The sequence below is a fragment of the Vulpes lagopus genome, chromosome 12, assembly GCF_018345385.1.
Source record: "Vulpes lagopus strain Blue_001 chromosome 12, ASM1834538v1, whole genome shotgun sequence".
NCBI classification, from domain to species: domain Eukaryota; kingdom Metazoa; phylum Chordata; class Mammalia; order Carnivora; family Canidae; genus Vulpes; species Vulpes lagopus.
Window position 1 is genome coordinate 23221356 of NC_054835.1, and position 24486 is coordinate 23245841.

The 24486-nt window shown below is 50.2% G+C and overlaps 3 protein-coding genes and 1 long non-coding RNA gene across 8 annotated transcripts in view; 3 read left to right on the top strand and 1 right to left on the bottom strand.

Moving 5' to 3' along the window:
* Window positions 1-79: 79 nt before the first annotated feature.
* Window positions 80-8709, top strand: FNDC8 (fibronectin type III domain containing 8). Its single transcript, XM_041726190.1, has 4 exons — window positions 80-288; window positions 5542-5911; window positions 7468-7704; window positions 8248-8709. The coding sequence occupies exons 1-4, from the start codon at window positions 80-82 to the stop codon at window positions 8398-8400; spliced, it is 969 nt and encodes a 322-aa protein (XP_041582124.1). The 3' UTR covers window positions 8401-8709.
* Window positions 8710-9992: 1283 nt separating this feature from the next.
* Window positions 9993-19037, bottom strand: NLE1 (notchless homolog 1). Its single transcript, XM_041726186.1, has 13 exons — window positions 18955-19037; window positions 18703-18846; window positions 17628-17845; window positions 16964-17043; window positions 16084-16160; window positions 15848-15945; window positions 15341-15533; window positions 14493-14628; window positions 14293-14339; window positions 12333-12535; window positions 11114-11273; window positions 10935-11005; window positions 9993-10347 (listed from the first exon to the last, which is right to left on the bottom strand). The coding sequence occupies exons 1-13, from the start codon at window positions 18979-18981 to the stop codon at window positions 10335-10337; spliced, it is 1467 nt and encodes a 488-aa protein (XP_041582120.1). The 5' UTR covers window positions 18982-19037; the 3' UTR covers window positions 9993-10334.
* On the top strand, window positions 18353-20758 carry LOC121473641. Of its 2 annotated transcripts, none has more exons than XR_005983183.1 (3): window positions 18353-18549; window positions 19913-20037; window positions 20578-20758. It is a non-coding gene; the product is annotated as an uncharacterized LOC121473641 (long non-coding RNA). The 2 variants fall into 2 exon arrangements; XR_005983184.1 differs by having other exon boundaries at window positions 18366-18433.
* Window positions 20759-22392: 1634 nt separating this feature from the next.
* The window catches only part of UNC45B (unc-45 myosin chaperone B), a 29316-nt gene continuing 27222 nt past the window's right edge, over window positions 22393-24486 (top strand). The window contains exons 1-3 of one of the 4 annotated variants that reach the window (XM_041726202.1): window positions 22393-22493; window positions 23023-23284; window positions 23792-23828. In XM_041726202.1, the coding sequence (XP_041582136.1) occupies window positions 23117-23284; window positions 23792-23828 (205 nt within the window). In that variant the 5' untranslated portion in view covers window positions 22393-22493; window positions 23023-23116. Of the gene's footprint in view, window positions 22494-22624; window positions 22741-23022; window positions 23285-23791; window positions 23829-24486 lie in introns of those variants that run through there. The other 3 variants (XM_041726201.1, XM_041726204.1, XM_041726203.1) reach the window with 3 other exon arrangements.

A 24486-nucleotide genomic window follows, 5' to 3' on the forward strand; every position in this document is an offset into this window, starting at 1 on the left:
AAGGGTGGGTCGGCTGCTCCCAGTTTCTTTCTGCTTCCTGTCAGCTGTGTAGTGACGGCTGTGGTCCCAAACAAACGAGATGGCATCAGAGACGCTATGTAAAGTGGGAGATGGGGAGGAGGCCATGCTGAAGAAGGAAACCCTCAACGTTCTGAATGCACTCAATCAAATGTCGAAGCCCTTTCCAAACCCCAAGTCTATGAACAGGACCGTCACTACCAAAGGACTCCCACTTACTACAAGGGGCAGTTTGGTTAACTTCTTGCAGGAAGATGCCATCAATCTACCGTAAGACCCAAGTCTGGTCCTTTTTCCCCTTCCTAAGGCCAGAGGAGAGGGGCGGGGAGAGGAGCTTAAAGAAGCAATGATGCTTCCTCCACCTGTCACAACCCATCCCTGGACTCCTTGGGAAGCGCATGTGCGGAAGTCACACTATTCCCTCTCCCCGCCCCCCCTTTTTAAAGATTTATTTATTTTTTTATTCATAAGAGACACAGAGAGAGAGACAGAGACATAGGCAGAGGGAGAAGAGGGACTCAATCCTAGGATCCCAGGATCATGACCTGAGCCAAAGGCAAACGCTCAACCACTGAGCCACCCAGGTGCCCCTGCACTATGGATTCCTGATCCCAAATCAGTTCTTGGAGGCTTGGAGGCCTCCTGCTCCAGATGGCCTTCTGGGATTAGTCAGAGCTTTGAGGACGGTACTTCTCCTGCTTTGTCTAGCTATGGTCCTCACCACTCCCACACACCCCCATACAGACAACCCACTCCATTCCCTGATGGTGCCTCTTCCTTATTCCTCCCTTTTGGTGCATTTGCCTGCCTGATTGTGTCCCCCCTATAGTCTGCCTGCTTTCAGCATGAAGTTTACTGTTCCTCCTCAGTGATTCTGGGTTCTCTTTAGCTCATTCAACAAAACTCTGAGCACCTGCCAGGTGTCTGGCCTAATGTCAAGTTCTGGGAATGCAGAGCTGAAAAACACACCACCTGCTTTCAAGGCACTCTCAGCCTGGGGCATGTGTGTTGGGGGATGTTAGGAAGAAGCAAGAATAATACAGCATGGTCTGTGCTGGCAGGACACCTTGAGGAGCCAGAGGGGGCTGTCACTGTTTTGAAATTCTTAATAATTTTGAGGAAGAGGCCCCACAAACTATGTAGCTAGTCTTGATTACTTGAAGGGGATGTGGCATCCGGTCAGGGGACCTGTAAATAAGCAGGGATAGATAAAATAACATGCTTGTAGGAAATGTCATGGTGTGGTAGGAAAGTCTTGGGCTAGGAGCCCAAATTCAAATCCAAGTTCTACCACTTAGATATATGACTATAGACAAGTTAATTAAGATCAAGGATCTTCAGTCCCTCATTTGAAAAATGGGGGGGCTAACACCCATCCCAGGGGGCTGTCATGAAGATCATAAAGATTTTTGTCCAGCATATAGCTCAATGCTTAGCTGCTTTCTGCCTCCACTTCAACACTACTGTTTTATGGGTGTGTTTTTATAAAGATTATTTATTTATTTATTTATTTATTTATTTATTTTAGAGGGAGCACATGTGAGTGGGGTGAGGGGACAGAGGGAGAGAGAGAGAGAGAGAGAATCTCAAGTGGGTTCCTGGGGAGCCCAACATGTAGCTTGATCCCACAACTATAAATCATGACCTGGGCCAAAATCAAGAGTCAGACATTTAACCAACTGAGCCACCCCGGTGCCCTAGCACTGCTGTTTTGAATAAGTGAATATAAAATAGAGGTTCGGGGTCCTTGGGTGGCTCAGTGGTTTAGTGTCTGCCTTTGGCTCAGGGCGTGATCCTGGAGTCCTGGAATCAAGTCCCACATCGGGCTCCCTGCACAGAGCCTGCTTCTCCCTCTGCCTGTGTCTCTGCCTCTCTCTCTTTCTCTGTGTCTCTCATGAATAAATAAAAATCTTTAAAATAAATAAATAAAATCTTTAAAAAAATAAAATAAAATAGAGGTTCATGGGGTGCCTGGCTGGCTCAGTCAGTAGAACATGTGACTCTTGATCTTGGGGTTGTGAGTTCAAGCCCCACATTGGGTGTACAGATTGCTTAATTTTTTTCAATCCTTTAAAAAAATAAAATAGGGATTCATTAGGACAATCTGAAATATAAATGACATCAACACTCAGACTCTTCAGCCTACAAAGGACCATCCATGATGAGGGGTCATCTACAAATGTTTACTTTACCAAAGGCTAGCCTGGAAGCTTTGGGCTGATCAGGATTTCTCGGAGGGCTGGAGCTCAAGAAAAATTTGGCAAATCCATCACCCATGAAGCCAGTGGCTGGCCTGGATTGAGGTATCTGGTGGCAGGGGAGGTGTATTGGTTGTTGGATCTGGCCAGAGCAGCCAGAGAAATGGAGCAGGAACCAGAGAAGAGGAACCAGAATATGCCAGAGGCAGATGGGACTCAGAAGATTTGGGTCTAGTTCCAACTCACCATGTGACCTTGGTCAAGGTACTTGGTCCCTAACACCCCAGTGACTGCTCTTGCTTTATCACTGCTCTTCAACTATGGGTTGTGATCCATTAGTGGGTCAGGAACTCATTTTAGTTAACGGAGACCAGTGTTATAAAAATGAAATAAAAGAATACGGGGATCCCTGGGTGGCGCAGCGGTTTGGCGCCTGCCTTTGGCCCAGGGAGGGATCCTGGAGACCCGGGATCGAATCCCACGTCAGGCTTCCGGTGCATGGAGCGTGCTTCTCCCTCTGCCTGTGTCTTTGCCATTCTCTCTCTCTCTGTGACTATCATAAATAAAATTTAAAAAAAATAAAAGAATAGAACATTCCAGGAGTGCCTGTTTGGGTTAGTTGGAGGAGTGTACAACTCTCTGATCTCAGAGTTGTGAGTTCAAGCCCCACATTGGGTGTAGAGATTATTTAAGCAAATAAATCTTAAAAAAAAAAAAAAAATCCAGAGCATATCACAGAGTAAGTACTGGTTTGTGAAATGTGTTTTCATTGGCTGTTGTTTTTTTTTTTAAGATTTTTATTTATTTGAGAGAAAGAGAGCAGGAGCAGGGTGAGGGGCAGAGGGAGAAGCAGATGCCTTGCTGAGCAGGGAGCCTAATGTGGGATCATGGCCTGAGCCAAAGACAGACACTTAAGTGACTAAGCCACCCAGGTGCCCATAGTTGTTTTTTTTGTTGTTGTTGTTGTTTGTTTTTTGTTTTTAAGATTCTATTCATTTACTTGAGAGAGAGAGAGAGCATGTGAGCAGGGGAGAAGAGGGAGAGGGACAAGCAGACTTCACACTGAGGGCAGAGGCTGCTGGGGGGCTCAGTCCCACAACCCTGAGATCATGACCTGAGCCAGATTCAAGAGTGGCCACTTAAATGACTAAGCCACCCAGGAGCCCCGTGTTTTGGTTTTATGTGTATGTTTAAGTATACTAGGTAATATGTATTTCTTACGTTGGGTCAAAATTAAAAAAAAAAAAAAAGATTTGAAAGCCAAACTTTTTGGATTCTTTATCAGTAAACAACACAAAATTAAATAGTAAGGAAACATGTACAAGGTTTTTCTTTGTAGTAGCAAAGAATTGGTAACAATACCAATATCCATGTAATGAAAAGTGTGCAACAGTTAAAATGAACCAAAGCTACATGTATCAGTACAAACAGTGTTGGGGCACCTGGCTGGCTCAGTTGGTGGAGTGACTTTTGGTCTTGGGGTCGTGGGTTTGAACCCTATGTTGCAGGTAGAGAGATTACGTAAAAATAAAATCTTTTAATAAAATAAAAATAATGTGGAGTAAAAAAAAAAAAACGAGCTGCTGATGAATTTATTTATGTGAAGTCTTAAAATAGGCAAAATAATAGTAGATGTTGCTTAAGGATAGTGGACAACTCTAATGAACCTATGGAGACACACATGGAATGATAAGCACAAAAATTTTTTAAAAATTTTATTTATTCAAGAGAGACACAGAGAGAGAAGCAGAGACATAGGCAGAGGGAGAAGCAGGCTCCTCACAGGGAGCCCGATGTGGGACCCCGGGATCACGACCTGAGCTGAAGGCAGACGCTCAAGACACTCAACCACTGAGCCACCCAGGCGCCCCTAAACACAAAATTTGAAATGTACTCTACTGGTTACCATGGAGTGGGAGGATACAGAGTGGGGTGGGGACAGAAGTGTCCAGCGAGCTTTAACTGTAATGGTGAGACTGTAGTTCTGAAATTGGATAGTGGCTAAGTGGAAGCTTAATTTTTTTTTTTTTTTAAGTGGAAGCTTAATATATCAATCTTGATTTCCTCACTTTATCATATATTCATTTTATTTTTTCCAGTTTTTAGATACAATTGTCATATAACATATCAGTGTAAGGTGTACATGATTTGATGTGTGTATGGGAGGTGGTTGCATAGTTCATATTCCTTCTGTCATCACAGTTAAAGATTTTCCTCTTGTGATAAGAATTTTTATTTACTTTTAAAAAAGATTTTATTTATTTATTCATGGGAGACACACAGAGAGAGAGGAACAGACACAGGCAGAGGGAGAAGCAGGCTCCATGCAGGAGTCCCACGTCACTCGATCCCGGGTCTCCAGGATCACACCCTGGGCTGAAGGCAGCGCTAAACTGCTAAGCCACCCGGGCTGCCCATGATAAGAATTTTTAAAATCTGCTGTCTCAGTAAGTTCAAATATACAATACATTTTTAAAATATTTTATTTATTTTTTCATGAGAGACACAGAGAGAGAGAGAGGCAGAGACATAGACAGGGAGAAGCTGGCTCCCTGCTCCCTGCCTGATATGGGACTCGATCCTGGATCCCGGGATCATGCCCAATCCGAAGGTAGATGTTCAACCACTGAGCCACCCAGGTGTCCCTACAATATAATATTATTAACTATAGTTCTCATACTGTATATTATGTATAGTATGTCCCTGCTAATGTATTACTCTTGATTATCTTGTATATGTCTAAAATATTTCATAATTTAACAAAATTAGAATGGAAGAAAAAGGTTTTGAGCAATTATCCCAATATATGTAAATCTATGCAGAGTATTAATTTTACATGCCACATATTAATGAATATTGCTAAATGTTAGAAAACCTAAGTAAATCAATCAGTAATTACTGTTAAACCATGAAAGTGAATATTAGTAAGGCTTAATTATTTTTCTTTTGGATACTTTTAGATATTTTTCCATACCCTGCTAGATTGGCTTGGGCATTTCCCCAGAGGTACTTGCACTCCACTTTGGAAGGACTTTAGGTTTTAGCAGTGTCTCAAGTTATGGTGCTCTGAACACATGCCTCAGAATTATCCTAAGATCTTGTTAAAGATCTCGTCCCAAAGTGGGGCATGGACCAGGAATCTATTTCTTAATAAGTGCACTGGTGGTTTTGATGCTCTGCTACAGGATGGTATGGATGTTCTGAGCTATTCAAAGCAGCTGGGGATTTTGGCAAGTCAGGTACAAGGCCTGCCCTCGAGGAGCTTCCAGGCTGCGTGGGCTGGTGTGGCCTCCTTCAGCAGCTCACCCGTCTCCCTCCCACTCAGGAAGCCGATGCCAGTGGAGGACTCTGAATGCAGCTCTGACGACACCAGCATTTCCCCCATCTCATCCACCTTGCTGAATCCCATCAAACTGGCTGTGACCCAGCCCAACAGCAGCTTCTTTGCAGGGATGCTAGAGGGCGAGCTGAACAAACTCAGCTTCTCCTCGATTGGCAAGGATACAGAAAAGAAGGACCTGGCCCTCTGCCCCCACCAATCCAAGTCTCAAATGGCCCCTGGGGGCCTGCTGGACCTTGACAACCCTGAACTAGACACAGACACCTCGTCGACACCCTCAGAGTCCTCTGTGGTCATGGATGTGCCGGAGGCACCCTTCATCTGTGAACACACAGTCAGCGATTCCACGGCTGTGGTATGATTCCCTCTTGGTGCATTCAGCAAGGGCTTCCTGGCCACCCCCGTGTGCCAGGCTCTGAGCTGAGCTCCGTAGGGAGTGTGAAGGTGCCTACCACCTGCATCCTACCCTAGAGCTCCTGGCTCAGGAGAGACGCCATGTCTGGTAGGAACGCCAGTGCCAGCTGGAATGGGTGTGGTGCTGTAGGAAGAGCTCAGACCAAGTGCCACCAGGAATTCAGAGGGAGAAACATTACATCCAGGTGCAGGAAAAAGCTTGGTGGCTTTGGTAACATTTGAGCTGGGACACACAGGGAGGATTTAAACATCCAGAGATGGGAGAATGGCATTCCATGGAGGGGCTGACAAGAGCAATGCCTCACAGGCGGGAAAATGTGGGAGCACACAGCCGGGTCCCAATCCAGGGCTTCTTGCACTTTTCTGTGCCTGCACATCCAATCTTCTTGTTAAAAAGGAGATTCCTGGGCCTCATCCCTAGATTCTGATTCAGTAAGTCTGGGGTGGGCCCTGAGAATTTGTATCCGCTCAGAGGTCCTACAATGTTAGGCTACCTTACAGATTTTTTTCCGTAAGCAATAGAGGACAGACAGCTTTTGCAAAGCTTTGTATCTGGTGGTGGATGCAATTTGTGCTGTATTTTAGGAAGATAAATCTGGAAGTCCCGGATGAGCAGTGTCTCAAAAGTGTGGTTCTCAGACCAACAGCATCAGCATCCTATGGCAACGTGTTTGAAATTTAAATGCTTTTTTTTTTTTTAAGATTGTATTTATTTATTCATGAGAGACAGAGAGAGAGAGAGGCAGAGACATAGGCAGAGGGAGGAGGGAGAGGCAGGCTCCACTCAGGGAGCCCAACGTGGGACCCAATCCCGGGTCCCCAGGACCACGCCCTGGGCTGAAGGTGGCACTAAGCCGCTGGGCCACAGGGGCTGCCCTGAAATTTAAATTCTCATCCCCTCCGCCTCTACCTTAGGCCTACTGAACCGGAAACCTTGGGGGCTGGCAATATATTTTAACAAGTCCTTTAGGGTATTCTGATGCACATCCACTTTTGAGAACCACTGGCCTGGATGGAGGGGAGAAGGAAACCAGACAGGAGGCAGCAGGGCCAGAAATCTGCAGTTATAAAAACTCTGAGCTCCTCAGCCAGGTGTGGCAACCACTATTGTAGCACAAAGTATGTGGGCTCTGGAGCTACTGGTTTGAACTTTGGCTCTGGCGCTGTGTGTGACCACAGGCCAGCCACTCACCCTCTCTGAGCTTCATCTGCAATGAGCAAGACAGACAAGATGATCTCTAAGGGCCCTCCCAACTAGTCTTGGAGAAATATGGGATGGGGGCACACTCTGAGGTGGGTGGGGCTGCCCAGGGAGAGTCACCTATGGTGCAGGCCGGGAGTGCCTTACACCTTCCATCAGACCTGCCTTGGCCCCAAGAGGGGCAGGGGATGGGAGTGGGGCATTTAGACCCATGGCTGAGGGTGGAAGGGGAGGGGAGGACAGCCTGGAGCAGGTCTGAGGAAGCCTGGCGGGGTGGGCGGGCTCTCTTCCTCTAGATTTCCTGGACGTATGCCCTGGGCAAGCAGCAGGTCAGTTTCTACCAGGTCCTGTTGCAGGAAGTGGCCAAGACAAATGATAATGAGCCACCCAAGGCAAAGAATCGCCCATGGATCTTCAACAAGATCTTGGGCACCACCGTCAAGCTGATGGAGCTGAAGCCTAACACGAGTTACTGTCTCACCGTCCGTGCAGCTAACACAGCTGGGGTGGGGAAGTGGTGCAAGCCCTACAAAGTGAGCCCTGGGAGAAGAGGGCCCGGGGATGGGGGTGGGCCAGGGAGAGGTCTGAGCCAGGGGTTTTGGAGGCTGGGGACACCAGTATGCCCCCATGGCTCATCTTCCTGCTGGCTTTCTGCCTAGGAGAATGAGCACAAATTCTAGTCTTTCATCTGGGAGGTTTAGGATTAAGCCACTCCAGGGTACACTGGGAATGCAAACTAGTATATTCATCAGCATCTCTGTAATGTTCAGCTCCCAAGGCCATTAGTTTTGGGATTCTTCAGCTTAGTACCAAGAATTGTGAGTGGGCCAGGAAAGTGAAGGGCATTGAGAGAAATACAGGGAAAAGGCGAAAGGGGGACAAAGAGAAGGGAGTAGGCAGGGGTGTGGGGGAAGCCTTGTGGTTGGAAACCTCACATTACAGGGAAGGCATAGGTCCATACCTGTCCTGGGTGTCCATGAACAGGTGGTAAGGCCATGCAAGACCCCATTTGGCAAACAAAGCTGAGGTAGGGTCAGGTCTGGGAAGGAATTCTGAGAGGTTTTGCTTTATTTCAGTTTGCAACCGTGGCCACTGACTTGAACAGCTTCCCTGAGAACAACCCCATCCAGATCACTGTGCAGCGCAAGGAACCTCAGAGGAAAACGGTGTCCATCGGGCTAGAGGATATGCGGAAGCTCGAAGATCTGGAATACCTATTTCCCTACTAAAGCGGGCCCAAGGAAGTCCCTTACCTTCAGCTTCGGCCCAGGGCTCTCAGGAACAGAATTGTGAAATGGACCACCAGCACTATGCCAGGGAATTGCTGATCACCCCGCCCAGGGCCTGGTGCAGTGGTCCCCAAATTCCACTTCCGGGTTGCGGCTGAGGCTAGACAGGAGCCCCATTCACCTGGAGACGCCATAGGCCAGGCCAGGTCAGGTCTGCCACTGCCCGCAGCTGCTAGGCATCCCCCTCCCCAGATTTGGGCTGGGTCCAGATCCCTCATTAAAGCACTGCAGGTCACCCAGCACCCTGAATTCTGCTTCATGCTGACAGTTAGGCTAGCTGCCATCTGCCTTCCTAGGTTCTGCCGGAACCAAGAGTCCAGGTTGGGGGGTGGCAGGGCAATGGGATGTTATCCACACCTACTGCCTGGCTCTGCTAACATCACCCCTTTCCCACGTGAGGAAGAAATGTTATTTAAGGACCAGGAAAAAGAGCAATGCTGGCAGAGGTGGTGGCAGCCTATAGACTGTCAACATCAGACTTCGGCCCTGGAAGGACAGAGTGCTCAGTTTGGGAGCACAGTCTGATTTGATCCTGGTTTTTCCTGGATGTGAGGGCATGGACAAACTGTTTAAGCTCCCTGGGCTAGTTCAGGGATGTAAGAACTCTAAAAGTATGACAGTGGGGTTACCTGAGGATCACATGAGCGCACAGCAGGACAAGTACCTCCACAGGGCACCCCCTTTACCTTCATGCAGTCTCACTGCAGGGACATGCAACAAGAGACCAAGAAGAACCAGCTGATATGCAAAATCCTGAGAGCACGGTGTAGGGAAGCGGTGGGGAGGAGGGGAGGAACGAGAGGTTAGAAATGCCGTAGCCCTGAGCAATCCATACAAGGACAGTTTAGAATCCAACCTGGGAAGGTTGTCTGAGATTTGAAACAGAAAGTAGAGGCAGGATGGAAGGCAAGATATTGGTCAAAGGTCTGAGGACATCCAGTAGGGATTCCCTTCAATCGTGAAAGTCCTCATGGGCCAAAGACCCATCCTCCCATGTGAGGCCACACCCACTGCTGCTCCAACTCTCACCTCTGTGAGCTCTGGGACAGCTGTCACCTTCCGCTCTGTACCCCGAGCACAGTGGTCGCTGCACTGTGGGGCCTCAAGAAGAGTGCTTCGTGTGAGAGGGGCTGAGGAAAGCAGCCCTCAAGCAGCTGGCCCACAGAACTCCCCGTGGTGATGAAGGTGGTCTTGACCTATGCTATCCAATGCAGTGAGGAGCCTGATGCTAGCCACACAGGATTGCATTCCTAGCCATATGGAATTCTTGGTAAACAGAGACAGCCACATGTGGCTAGCGTCTACCACACTGGATGGCACAGGCTCAGATTTTCCTCTGGCTACTACCCTATGGCTTTAGCCAGTCTCCCCTGCCCCAGCTGGCCTCTCCTCGTAGGCACAGGGGAAAGAGAAGAACGGCAACTTCCTGGTCAGTATGGATTTGGTGTTGCCCAGATGGAAGACATACACACTTAGCATAGTCCTCCGGTGGGCCTTGGGATTCTAGGACAAGGAACTACAACCCAAACACACAAAATATAAGTTATTTATTTGGTCACAGAATCTAGGGCCTGACACTGAATAGAAAGAACATTTAGGAAAGGCGACGGGCTGGCAGCAGGGGTCCAGTTATTGCCTGCCACCATCCCCACCCCACCCCCGCCCCCACCAGGTATAGAGTGATGGCCGAGGGCTGAGCTCAGTTATATTGTCCCATAAGCTCTCCTGCTCTGGGGAGGGACCCCATTGGGATCTGTCCAAGGACAGCAAACCATGCTGGTCTGCAGGGTTACCACCCTGGCCTTTCGTCTGTGTCCGGGCAGGCAGCTGGCAGCGGCAAGTCCAAGGAGGGGTCACACAGAACATAGGATTTCTCATCTTCTCCATCTGTGGAGAAGGGGGAGGGAATAGCGGGGGATCCCATCTTGGGAAAGGGAGGCTGCCATATAATCCCAGGAGCCCACTACAGGGAGAGCTTGGGGTTCACTCGGTCATTAAGAGCCTGGCTACCATCTCTGCTCTAGGTACCCACTCAGGCTTGGCATCCACTGCCTGCCCCAGCCAAGACCTCATCCCAGGGCCCACCAAGGTCATCCAGTAGCAAACAATGACAATTCTTCACAAGTACACGTGCTTCAGGTTCCCAAGTATGTTCATCTCTTATCTTTGATCTTCCTGTCTACTGAGGCTTGGTAACTCCCAGGAGGCAAGTGAACCACGCTCTCCAAGACTACACAGTGAAAGCCAGAGCCAGGACTGGAACTGAAAACTACCGCCTTGTGCTAGAGGGCCCCTGGGCTCACCCTCTGGAGAGCACCTATTCCCTGTAATTCCGCAGCCTTCCCTTTTAACCACCCAGAGAACCTGGTGCCACACTGTCTTAGACCCCTGGAGAGCCCTCAGAATTCTCCACCAGAAGGGAAAGGTGCAAAGAGTGACCACCTTAAGGGCAAGAGAGCCAAGCACACACTCACATCCGGAGGCATTTGTCCTTCCCGCCACTTGCCACTCTCTGGCCATCTGGACTCCAGTCAACAGCATATACCTAAACCAAGGCAGGAGTTGGGGGAGGCAGGTCAGTAAGGAGGGTGGGAGGACAGGAGGGCCAGGCTTCACCACATGCCCCGCCTCTGCTCACAAGGGTTGGCCATACCTCATCTGCGTGGCCTGGCAGATCTGCTGCCAGCTTCTGGGCCTTCACATCCCATACCTTCAGCGTGCTGTCGCTGCTGCCACTGACCAGGAGCCGACTATCGGCTGACCAGGCGATCTGATACACAGCAGCCACGTGGCCACGTAGGGAAGCCAGGTACCTGGGCCAGGAAAAGGTGATGGTGGGATTAGGTCTTCAAACATGTCTGAAGGGGCCCCTATGCCCACAGCGGTGATTCTCAACCTTAGCTACACATTAGGATTACGCGGGAATTTATACAAAATCTCACTGCCTAGCCCCCACCCCAGTGTGATCATTACCAAGGTTGTAACAATTTTGTACAACTTTTCCAAATAAGCGGCTTCTAGGGTGCCTCTTGCCAGGCCTCTGTACCTGGACAACTCTGCGTGACTTAGAATCCAATGCGGCCACCTGCCTAGCCCATCTGCCTGATATCCCCCAACACAAGCTGCCTGCTGACAAGTGCCATGGAATAACAGTGGGCTAGGCCCACCTGGAACTTTCAGATCAATACAAATTAGCTATGTCTATTTGGACAAGAGTTGGCCCCTCTGAGACTCAGTTTCCTTATCTTAAAGAAGAATGGAATGAGCTATTTCAAAGGCTGCTATATGGAAATCCACAACGGCTGAGACTGAGGTGCCCCTGTGGCCACCACAAAGGTTTCCCTTGCCCCTTTTCTCCTCTTGCCCATGCCCCTGCCTCTCCTCTAACCTATCAACCTCAAGGCCACAGTGCCTCATTACACCAGTGCTTCTCAGACTATAATGGGAGCAGGATCACCTGGTGAGCTTAATAAAATGCAGATTCACAAGGTCTAGGGTGGGGCCCAAGGTTCTGCATTGCTAACAAGCTCCCAGATGATGCTGGCAGCTGCTGGTCTGTGGATCACACTTTGAGGAGGGCCAGGAAATGACTACCCCTCAAACCTACACTTCTGCCACATGCCTGGCCATCTTAAGATTATTTCTCTCCTTTGATATGAAAGGAACTAGCATTTCAGTGCCATCTATTGCCAACCCTAAATATACCATTTCACTTAAACCTTGTAATGAAGCTGAGACACCTATTACAAAAGAGCAAACAAAGGCTCAGAATATCCAAATGCTTGCCAAGGCTATGTAGCCAATAAGTGGCAGAGCCAAGCTCCTCCCAGAGGACTAGGGCCTTTCTTCTCCCTCCCCACGCCCCCACTCACTTGCCCGTCCTGCCGTCCCATAGTTTGATGGATTTGTCGAAGGAAGCGCTGGCAATAATGCGGGAGTCAGGGGAGAAGAGCACCTGGTTGATGAGGGCTTGGTGTCCCGTCATCCGTGCAAGGGGCTTTTTGTCTTCTGCTGGGGACCACATGAATAAGGTGAAGTCATCTGAGCCAGACACCAGCCTCTCTGGGCCCTGGCCCTAGGAGAGGCAGAAAGCACACTGTGTTGGAGACTCTCTCAGACAGAAGAGCCTGACCTTGGCAGCAAACGCACCACTGATTACCCACCAGCACAGGAGCTAGCACTAGGAGAAATAAGGCCTGGCCAGCTATGAACTCAGATGGGACCCCTGGCAAATCACTTCCCCCAAAGGTAACTTTATGCAGATGAAATAATTTCTAATCATTGTACATAATTACAAAAAAAAAAAAAAAAAAAAGCAAGGTACAGAATCATGTATTTAAAAAGGGAAAGAGGAAAAAATATAAAAAATTAAAAAAATAAAAAAATAAAATAAAAAGGGAAGGAGGGATGCCTGGGTGGCTCGGTGGCTGAGCATCTGACTTCGGCTCCCAGGATCAAGTTCCACATCAGGCTCCCTGCAGGGAGCCTGCTTCTCCCTCTGCCTGTCTCTGCCTCTCTCTCTGTATCTCTCATGAATAAATAAATAAAATCTTAAAAAAAGAAAAAAAAAAAAAGGGAGGAATTGGGGCTCCTGGGTGACTCAGTTGGTTAAGCAGCAGACTCTTGATTTCGATTCTGGTCATGATCTCAGGATCGTGGGGTTGAGCCCCGAGAAGGGCTCTATGCTGGACACACTTAAAATTCTCTCTCTCCCTCTGCAGCGCCCTCCCACTCTGCTCCTATTCTCTCTCTCAAAAAAAGATTTTTCATGTGGGTTTGTATGCATATGTACGTATGAAGTCTTTGGAAGGAAACACAGGCTACTAGTAGCATGTTTTATTTATTTATTTTAAAGATTTTATTTATTTATTCATGAGAGACACAGAGAGAGAGCAAGGCAGAGACACAGGCAGAGGGAGAAGCAGGCTCCATGCAAGGAGCCCAATGTGGGACTTGATCCCGGGACTCCAGGATCACACCCTGAGCCAAAGGCAGGTGCTAAACTGCTGAGCCACCTAGGGATCCCCAGTAGCATACTTTTAGAAGAAATGAAAGGGCAACAGAAATGGGAGACTTTTTCACTATCTCCCTTTTTGTGTTCTTGGAACCTTAGACTATACGAATATGTTACTTTTATTTATTTATTTATTTTTTAAAATTTTTTGAATATGTTACTTTTAAAAAAAAGAAGGGTACCTGGGTGGCTCAGTTGGTTGAGCATCCAAATCTTGGTTTCAGCTCAGGTCATGATCTCAGGGTCGTGAGATCAAGCCCTGAGTCAGGCTCCATGATCAGTAAGGAGTCTAGTTGAGATTCTTTCTCCCCCCACACCCTTCACTCATGCTTGTTCTCTCTCCCTCTCAAATAAATGAATCTTAAAAAATAAAATAAGGGGTGCCTGGGTGGCTCAGTTGGTTACATGTATGCCTTTGGCTTAGGTTGTGATCCCAGGGTCCTGGGACTAGGCCCTGGAATCAGGCCCCATGTCGGGCTCCCTGCTTAAAGGAGCCTGCTTCTCCCTCTCCTTCTGTCCCTTTCCACTTCTGTTTTTTCTCTTGCTCTCTCTCTCAAATAAATAAAATCTTAAAAAACAAAACAAAATAAAATAGAAAACTTAGTAAGTAGAAAGCAAATAAAACAAAATGATTAAAATGATCCCTATGTGTTAAGATTTTAGGACTGTAAACTGAATTATCATGAAGAACTTTCTGGAAAAGGAAAGTCTGAGCTGCAGCCAGAAGGTGGGAAGAGACTGGGTGTCTGCAAAATGTTTCAGGGACTAGTAAAGGATGAGTACAGAATTGGGCATGCTGGCGACTGGCACACACTCACCCGCACGAGGTTGTATCGCCTCAGAGCCCTGTCCTTCAACTCCTGCACTATAGCCAGGTACCGGAGGAGAGAGGAGATGATGAATGAGGCTGATTAGAAAATTTCACACCAACAGCAAATGTCCTGGCCCAGGTCCAAATCTTGCACATTAAGCTAGAGAAGTGGCCCCTTCCCCAGGCGGCCCTCTCCCATCCACTCACAGGATCCTTGGAGGTCTTGGGCATTGATCGAGGCCTCGGCTGGCTCAAAGGCACCTGTGCGCAGGGCGTAGTCAGTGCTGAGTGCCATGGTATTTACCCAGTGGCCATGGCCTTGCAGAGTCCGGCAAAGCACACCCTAGGGCAGAGGGAGACAGGTCAGACATACCCCACTCTCCACCCTGGGGAACTGGTACTCCCAGGTTAGCCCCAGAAGACAGTGACGTGGGACTCAGAACCAGGATCCTCATTCACTGTGGTCTTAATCAAATCACCCCTCTGGGCTCAAGTCTCTCATATCTAAAATGAGCGAACTGGGCGGCACCTGGGTGCCTCAATCAGCTGGGCATCTGCATTCAGCTTGGGGCCTAATCTTGGAATCCAGGGACAGAGCCCTGCATCAGGCTCCCTGCTCAGTGAGGAGTCTGCTTCTCCCTCTGCCCCTCACCCTGCTCCTGTTCTCTCTTGCTCACTGTCTGTCAAATAAATAAATAAGATCTTTAAAAAAAAAATAAAATAAGATGAATGTACTAGGCCAGATCATGGTTTCTGAATTCCTGGAAAGGAAGTTAAATATGTGAGAATACATGGTACATGGGCTCCAGTCAAGTAAGTCTGGGATACGGCAGGTTCCATAAAGCTATCAGGCTTCCTACAGCAGGAGTTTCTGGACTGTGCTAATGAACACTAGAACCTCCACTATCATACAGCACCAACCACAGGACCCACCATTCTCGAAGCACCTCCCCTGACCTGGATCCCAGAACACACTGGCCAACATTCTTTCCAGCCCTGGCATCCCATGGCCTGAGATTTCCCCAGATTACTTTCCGGACCCTCCTGGCTCTTACATCATGAGCCCTCCAGACTTTGATGGTACGGTCCTGCGAGGCAGAGTAGAGAAGCCCGTCCCCTCCCCACCGGAGACAGGTGACTGACTGCGTGTGCCCGGTGAGGATGCGCTCACAGCGGCCTGCAGTTGTATCCCAGACCCGCACGCTGCCATCCTTGGAGCTGCTGGCCATGTAGCGGCATTCTGGGTTCCTGGAGAGGGGGAGATGGGGCCTCACTTCTGGCCTGACAATGCCCACAGCACCTTCCCATGCTTAGCTCGAAGGCCAGGGACAGGGACTCGACGGCTTCCTGACCCCAAGGCCGAGCTGCATTGCAAGGTAGTTCTCATGCCCCACGACGAGCAGCCCCTGCCCCAAGCAGCAACAAGGGCTTGGGAGACCTTCCCCACTGCTTGCATGCCATTACTGTCAGTCAGGCTGGCCATCTTGCCCCCTGAGCAGGGGAGAGGACAGTTTTGAACCCCTATCTTCTTATTCCCCCCCAGCTCTATCAGTGCCACTTACGCATGGAGGGGCTCCCAACTCAGGCCTGTGATCCACTTGCTATGGCCGGCGAGGACCCTGCCCACCTGCTTCCCCGTGCTTGGGTCCCACAGGAGAATCTGAAGGACAAAAGCTTACTGAATAACCCTCCCTGAACTGTCCCTGGGCCCACCAAAGGTGCCTGCCCACTGCCTCCAACCCATCCTCCGCTCAAGATGACCCAGAACCCCTGCCTCATTACCCTGACTGCCACCTACCTGGCCATTCTTGCAGCCTGAGGCCAGTGTTTTGCCGTCTGGGGACCAGGATATGCTAAGCACCCAGTGTCTGTGTCCTAGGAAAGCAGGGGAGGAAGAAGGAGGGAGCACATCTGTCTTTATTTTCAGAGCCTAGCAGTGCCTGACACTCCTCAACTGGCCCTTGAATGAAAGAGCAGCTGAACAAAAGTAGAGAGGAGGCTTTCTAGGCAAAGGGAGAATCCACCCCAAGTGCAAAAGCCATGCATCCTGCTGTGTAGATCATACTTTCACTTTCTAATAATTCCTTACATGATACATGGTATCAAGTGTTTGTACACATGTCATTCCTTGTAATTCTGATAGCTCTGTGGTGCAGAGAAGGAATTATCCCTAATTTTTCAGATGATAAAACTGAAGCTTAGGGAGCATGCTCTACACACACAAGGTCACCCAGCTAGTGTGCAGTCCCCAGATCAGAAGCATCAGCACCAGCTGGGAACCTGAAATGCAAATTCTCAGGCAGCATCTCAGAACTAGGGAGACAAAAACTAGGGGTGGGCCCCAGCAATAAATATGTTAACAAGATTCTCAGGTGATTCTGATGCATGTTCAAGTGTGAGAACTAATGTGGTAGAGGCTGGATTTAAGCCAGGTCCTCCTTGCTACCAGCCAGTCAGCACAACCCGCAACCCCACACTGACACTCTGGTGCAGTCTCTGCTTGTTTGTAAGTGGCCAGCTGGGCTCAAAGGAGCAGTCTACCTAGAAGCAGGCAGCTGCTAACTGGCTGTGAAGGGCCTGAATCAGCTCTGAGCCTCCTCAGGAACTAAGGAGCTGAGTAAATGATCACGCACCCACCACTGGGTTAAGACCACCTGCAAAGCTAACTGCGTACTGACCCTGGCATGTGAAATGCGGTGTCTCGGTGCTGAGATCCCAGAAGCGCACAGTGGTGTCTCCGGAGCCACTGGCCAGGTACCTGGGGAAGAAGAGAGGCCACCTGATTTTTGCAGTGGGGACAAGGGGTAGGGCCTACACCAGAACACTGCATACATGCATTTTGGCTGCCTATTCAATTGTCTTCTGGGCACAGAATCTGAGGCTGGACTTTTCTCTCTTCCTTGAGAAGGAGAAATGTAACACTGATACCATCTGTGAGAAGACCTCAGGTGGTCTTTTCTCTCCTCTTCCTTTCTGAAAGGAATGGCCACAGCTGTAATCAGGAATGAAGCTTCTCATTCTCCTCATACAATTGCAAAAAGCAAATAAAATTCAGTTTCACAGATGATGAATTAAGCAAGAAAGTGACTCGTCCAGGTCACACAGCTAGGAAGCTCACAGCTAAGGTCTCCTGAGATCAAGTCCAGGAAGGATTCTTTCAAGGTGGGTGTCTTTTAAGACCAAACCAAAGACCAAGGGAAGTCCCTTACCTTCAACTTAAGCCCAGAGCTCAGGTCTGTGATAAGCAGCCTGAGGCCCCATTGACTGTAACTTGGGGTGTTCTCCCCACCCAGCCAGAATGCACTCCCACACCCCACCCCATGATTCTGCGGCTGCCCTTACTTTCCTGTGGGGCTGAAGGCCACAGAAATGACTGCCTCACTGTGACCTTCCAAAGAGCTGGTGCAGCGGGTCACAGCACGGACCCTGAAGATGGCCTGGGGCTGGTAGATGATGTCAAGGACCTTCTCTGTCTCCACTGCCTGTGACTCCAGCGTCTTCCCCAGTGATGAAGTGATCTCAGCATCGTGGACATAGAAAGCCAGTGGCAAGGGATCCTCCTGGAGGGCAACGGCAAAGGGCAACTCCTCCATCAAAGGACAGGCAGGAGCACTCCCCACTGGGCTGTGGGCAGCTGAAACTTTGTTCTTTTCCACCACTGTCTGGGATACCCCACCATGCCCACTGAGGATACTTACACAGTACTTTAAAATCCTTTATCTGCATCTCACAACCACCCTGGGAGGTAGGCACTCATATTCTCGCTTGATAAATGATAAAACTGAGGCTCAGAGCAGCTAACTAATAACTAGCCCAACGTCCAATGTCCTATTGCTCAGGACTAAGTCGAGTGCTTCAAAAAGAAAGTTCAGGTCCTGAGTCCGTGTTAATACACAGAACTGGACAGTATTTTTCTAAACCACCACGCCATGCCCTACAATGTGTAACAAGCATCCAAAAACAGCTGGCTGAAAATGCAGACACTCACTGCCTGGCCCCAGTCTTGGTGTCAGTAAATCTGGGGTGGGGTCCAGGGTACGCTCGCCCCGCCAGAGGGCAGCATTTTGACGAACGCAGGCTTCGAGGAGCAAGGGTTTTCAATCTGACATTTGGGTTCCAAGGCCACCATCGACTGCGGAGCACCGCAGGTAGGTCAGTGACCGCCCGTGGGTCACTCTGTAACACAGGGACGTCAACGAGGAGCTGCGCCGGGGAATTCGACGGTGCCTCAAGGCCTGGGAAGGCGGTGCCGGCCTCTCTGCAGGTGGACCCCGGGCCCGGCGCCAGGCCCCCCCCCGCCCCTCCCCCCCGCGCGCCGGGGACCCCCGCGCCCCGAGCCGCAGGCCTGCCGGGCCGGGGCAGGGCCGGGGCAGGGCCGGGGCGGGGCGGGGCAGGGGGCCGCGCGGCCGCCGCTCACCTGGGCCAGCAGCGCGTGGCACACGAGCTGCAGCCGCTCGGGGGTGATGTCCACCGGCACGTCGAACGGGGAGCCCAGCAGCCGGCCGCCCTCATCCTGGAACTGCACCAGCAGCCGCTGCACGTCGCGCGCCGCCGCCTCGCCCTGCGCACAGACCCGCGGGGTCAGCCGCGCCGCCCGCCGGGGGAGGAGCCGGCCCCGCGCCCCGCGCCCCGCGCCCCGCGCCCCGCGCCCCCGCCCGCACTCACGCACCCCCGGCGCCGCCGCCGCCGCCGCCATCCCGGGTCCCCACGTGGAGGACAGAGAGCCCGGCGGGACAGAGCGCCGCCCCCGGGGCGGGGGGAGGGGCGGCCGCCCGCGACATCGCCCTCTGGTGCGGCGGAGGGCAAGTGTCACGCCCTCCCAGCGCCGCGCAGGGCACAGACAGCCTTTTGTTTCTGCAGAACAGGGATTCTGGCTCCACTTTATACATGAGGAAGTCGAGGCTCTGAGAAGTTAATTGATTTCCCCCCAAAATCAGAGACAGGAGTGGCAGAAGACTAATTTGGCTTGGCTCTGGGCCGCAGCAGCCTGGCGGGCGGGCTTACAGAACCAGAGCCTGTTGGCTTGAAGGAAGAAATTAGTATTCTCTCCTTTTTTTTTTTTTTTTTTTAAGATTTTATTTATTCATGAGAGACACAGAGAGGCAGAGACATAGGCAGAGGGAGAAGCAGGCTCCCTGCAGGGAGCCTGTTGGGGGACTGGATCCCAGGACTGTAGGATCACAACTGGAGCCAAAGGCAGATGCTCAACCACTGAGCCATCCAGGTGTCCTTTTTTTTTTTTTTTAAAGATTTTATTTATTTATTCATGAGAGACACACACGGAGAGAGAGAGAGAGAGAGGCAGAGATACAGGCAGAGGGAGAAGCAGGCTCCATGCAGGGAGCCTGTTGGGGGACTGGACCCCAGGACTCCAGGATCAGGCCCTGGGCTGCAGGCCCACGCTCAACTGCTGAGCCACCCGGGTGTCCCATGTTATTCTTTTTTTAATGGATCAAATCAATTCATAATTCTTGAGTACAAAAGCAAAAAGTGTCCACAGTTTTCAACACTGTAAAGCAATAACAACAATGATGAGAATGATAGCAACCTGTCAGGCATTGTTCTAGGTGCTTTACACATGTAACTCATTTAACCCTCACAAAAGCCCTACTGTCCCCACGTTACAGATGAAGAACTGAAGCAGAGACCGCCTAACATGAGAGCTCTTACCAGAAACCTGGGATCTTCCTTGGCAGCCCTCCCCACATCCCGGCAGTCTCAAGCTCTGTCAGTCTGGCCTTCTTAACCTGTGGTGAGTCTGTTCTCTCCACCTCCTCTCTCATACTCTGGTCTGAGTCACCATGGTTGCCTACAACAGCCTCTTGACTTGCCTCCCTGTTTCCACTCTTGCCTCTTCCCATGCATCCTTCACACTGCAACCAGGGTGCTGTTTTCAAACCAAAGATCTGGTATGTCATTCTTCACCCTAAAGTCCTACAGTGGCTCCCATTATAAACATAACAAAATTCAAACTGCTCATAATGGTCCACTCAGCCTTACGTACCTCTCTAGCTACTCCTAAGATCAATTCTTCCAGCTTTATCTTAGTTCTTCCAAAGCATGACCCTTCTTGTGTCAGTGCTTTTGTCCTTGCAGATTTACCTGTCTGGAATTCTTATGGATTGAATTGTGTCCCTCTTCCCACCCCTACCCCCAATTCATAAGTTGAAGCCCTAACCTCCAGGGTGACTGTATTTGCAGACAGAGCCTATATGGGAGTAACAAAGAGATACCAGATATCTCTCCTTCTTTGTCTCTTTCTTTCTCTGCCCCATGCCTCCTTCTCACACAGAAAAGAGGCCATGTGAAGACAATGAAAAGGTGTCCATCTACAAGCCAGGAAGAGAAGCCTCCCTTTGGTCAGAAACCAAAGTTAATGGCACCTTGATCTTAAAATTTTAAACTCCAGAACTGTAAAAAAATACATTTCATTTATTCAAGCCATCCTGCCTGTGGCAGTTTGTTACAGTAGCCTGAGCAGACAAATACAGGAACAATTCCTTATTCTTCAGGTCTTGCCTGAAATATGTGTGGGTTCATTCAGCAAGTGTCTCTGTCAGACATTGTTCTAGGAACTCTATATGTATTAACTCATTTAATCATTTACTCAAGAAACCTTCTCTGAAACAATGCCATGTTTCCCTATTATGTGTTTTCAAAATATCCTGGTATTCTTCGTATTTAGAAATCACAGATCCAGGGACACCTGGGTGGCTCAACATTTTAGCTCCTACCGTTGGCCCAAGGGTGTGATTCTGGAGTCCCAGGATGGAGTCCCACATCAGGCTCCCTGCGTGGAGCCTGCTTTTCTCTCTGCCTATGTCTCTGCCTCTCACTCTCTCTGTGTGTCTCTCATGAATAAATAAATAAAATCTTAAAAAAAAGAGAGAGAGAAATCACAGATCCATGGAATTATCTCATCCATTCGTTCAATGAATATTGTTGAGCCCCTGCTATGTAACACTGTGATAGCCACTTGAAATATGTAAGTGAACAAAATAGACACAAATCCTTGCCTTCACATGTGCGGGGAAGGGAGTGGAATGGGGGTAAGTGAAGAAGAACATTAGCATGGAGACACTATTCATCCATCCATTAATTAATTGAGGAAACCCTGCATCGGGCACTGACTGCTGTGTTCTGTGTCAGGGAAGGTCAAACTGCATGAGATGTTGTCCTTGCCCTCTGGGAGGGAGCTCACAACCCAGGCTTGGAGACGTTGGAAGGACTCCAACGTCAAATAGGACTCAGGAACCCTCAGTTAGATGGGGAGAAACAAGTCCTTCCCTAGGGAAGACGTGTTCTGGTGGTGGAAATAGTTTTTGTCCTTGGAAGACCCCCTTCTTTTTATTTTAATTTTATTTACTTATCTCAGAGAGAAAGCACAAGCAAGGAGGAAAAGCAGAGGGAGAGGGAGAAGGAGACTCCCCACTGAGCAGAGAGCCCTGCTCAGGTCTCCATCCCGGGACCCTGGAATCGTGACCTGAGCCAAAGACAGACACTTAACTGAGTGAACCACCCAGGCGCCCCCAGGAAGACCTCCTTCTGATGTGGGAGGCTCAGGTTGTCCCAGGGGAATCCCCATGCAGATGAGGGTACAAGTCCTTGGCTCGGGGAATTCAGGGACTGACCCAGCTCTTGCCCAAGGACAAGACTATAGCCCGGTGGGGGATATGCAGAGCTCATCCTCAGGGAGCTCCCAGTTGGATGGGGGAGGCAGGCTTAATGCATTCACTCCACATAGATGGTAGATGCAGGAGAAGGTATACACACTGAAACAAAGCACCTGCTTACACTAAACTGAGCTTGCAAGCCCCTTGGTCTTTGTGAAAAGGAAGGACCTTTTCAACAGTGAGTGCCATAAGGGTAGGGGACATTTGGGCAAGTGGAAGAGGGGAAGGAACTCTTCTCCCTTCTTCCAACCCTCCTCCCTCCGGAAAGGCATTTCTGGAAGTCTCCAGTTGGTCCTGGACCTGGGCAGCTGCTCTGTCTAAGTCTGCCAGCCCCTCAGCTGTCACTTTGCTCCTAAAATAGCAGGGGTTGGGGGGAGAGAAGAGGTTGTTTATCTGGGGTGGAGGGGGAGAAGGGGCATTATAGCTGTGCCTTGTGGGGGTGCAGGTCCTCCCTCCTTTCTGGATCTTTCTCTCACTCTTTGTGCTATGAGGGCCTGAGTCCAGGACTGCCCCTGAACAGGACGCTGGGGCAGAGGTTAGTCAGCGCTTCCACGTGGTAATGACTGTCCAGTCTGGGGAGGGGGAGGGCCGTGAGTATCAGTGACAGACTCCAGGGCCACCTGCCCCTGTGGCCAAATATGGTCTGGAGCCACTGGCAGGGAAGATAAAGCCTCTTGGGTGGGGGAGGGGGTAGACTAAGGCTTGGTGTCCGGGTGTTCACAGGGGAGCTCCGCAGAGCAGCATCACAGGAGGACAGACCAGGAGCACTGTCCTCTAAGAAAGTGAGCCCCCCAGGAGGGTTCCTCAGACCCGGGAGGGAGAAGCCCCCCACCCCGCCTGCATGGAGAAAAACTTTTAAGGCTGGCAGTGAGAATCCAGGTCTTCGGCATGGTGGCTTCACCTGTCCAGCTGGGAGGGACGGAGAGGGAGGCACAGAGACTCTTAAGACTACCTCAGTCATGCTATTCTCCAAGCAAATGCTATAAAGTCCTTCTGGGTAATGGGTTTGGGAGTGTTGGTGGTGGGTCCTTTCCACGCAGAACTTTCACCTTCCATCCCGGTAGGAGGAGACCCTGGAGCTCCAGACCTCAGGCCAGGAGTCCAGCTCTAGGTCTGGAGTGAGGGACTGGCCAGACAGAGCTGCTCCTGTCCTGACAGATGGCAGAGGCAGAAGCTGTGCAGCTGAAGGAGGAAGGGAATCGGCATTTTCAGCTCCAGGACTACAAGGCTGCAACGAAGAGCTACAGCCAGGCCCTGAAGCTGACCAAGGATAAGGCCCTGCTGGCCACGCTCTATAGGAACCGGGCAGCCTGTGGCCTGAAAACGGTCTGGAGTGGGCAGGGCGGGAAGCTGAGGGCCAGGGCTGGGAGGCAGGGGTGTGGAAGCAGTCCCCCATCCTGATGGGCCTCATCATTGTTCCAACCTTGACTCCTGAACCCCACTCCTGCCTGACCCACTCTTCCGGGAGACAGAAACTCCTTCAGGTGGGAGTCAGCCTAATGGGCACTGGCAACATGCCAGGGCTGTTTAGATGTTATTTCGCAGCATCTTACTCACAGCCCAGTTAGCTGCTGTTTCATGCCCCTATCGCAGATGACAAGCTCAGGGCTCAAAGGGCTCAGTAACTTGCCAAGATCTCCTGGGTAATTAGCAGCGGAGCCTGGGTTCAAACCCAAGCATTTGCCTAATGCCAGAGCTCATCCACTCTTCCATGCCCAGCGAGGGGCCCGCCCTTGGGCCCTTGACAGCCGGCAGCTCCCCACCAAACCTTCTCTGGCTGTCTCTGCCTGGGCCCACTTTGACCCTGGCTCCTACTTCATCTCCCTTCCTCAGGAGAGCTACGTTCAGGCGGCTTCAGATGCCTCAAGAGGTGAGTGCCCCTCCCCCAGGCTCTCCCCACCCCTACCCCAGCATCCCTGTTTTGTCTAAGAGGCTCTTTGTCAATTGAAGGAATTACAGATTGTGTAAATGCCATCCTAGGCGTTGTAGGCAGGGCTTCCAGTGTCCAGAGAAGCCATCCCTAGATAGCATTTTTACAACTTGCTTTATGTATTAAATTGTAAGTCAAGGGAGATTCTTTTGTGAAAAGATGTTTCCAAAAATCCTTATGTCATGGTAAAGATACACCCTCTTCCGTTGTAAATTAGGATGTGTTCCTCCTGCAACTCCCAGGACCAGAGCATCAGCCCAGTCCACTCTGTGGGGTTGGGCTCCCTAAGGGGAGGAGGGGGGCAGTAGCCCATTCCACAGGGACTAGGGAGAAGTGAACATTAACATTAACGACAACCACAAAAACCTTTAAACTTAACTTTAACTTCACCTTAGACTTAAACTTTAGGAAATGTTGGCTTAGGTCCATGATCAAAATGAGAAAACTTCTCTTGGCTGCAGGTGTTGGGTTCTGCTCTGATTACTATTTTTAAGGAGAAACCGAGGTAGTCTGAAGTGAGTTCAGAAGGGAGGGAACCAGCTGAAAATACATCCTGTGAAAAGTGGGTTGAGGAAGTGGCAATATTTAGCTCGGGGAA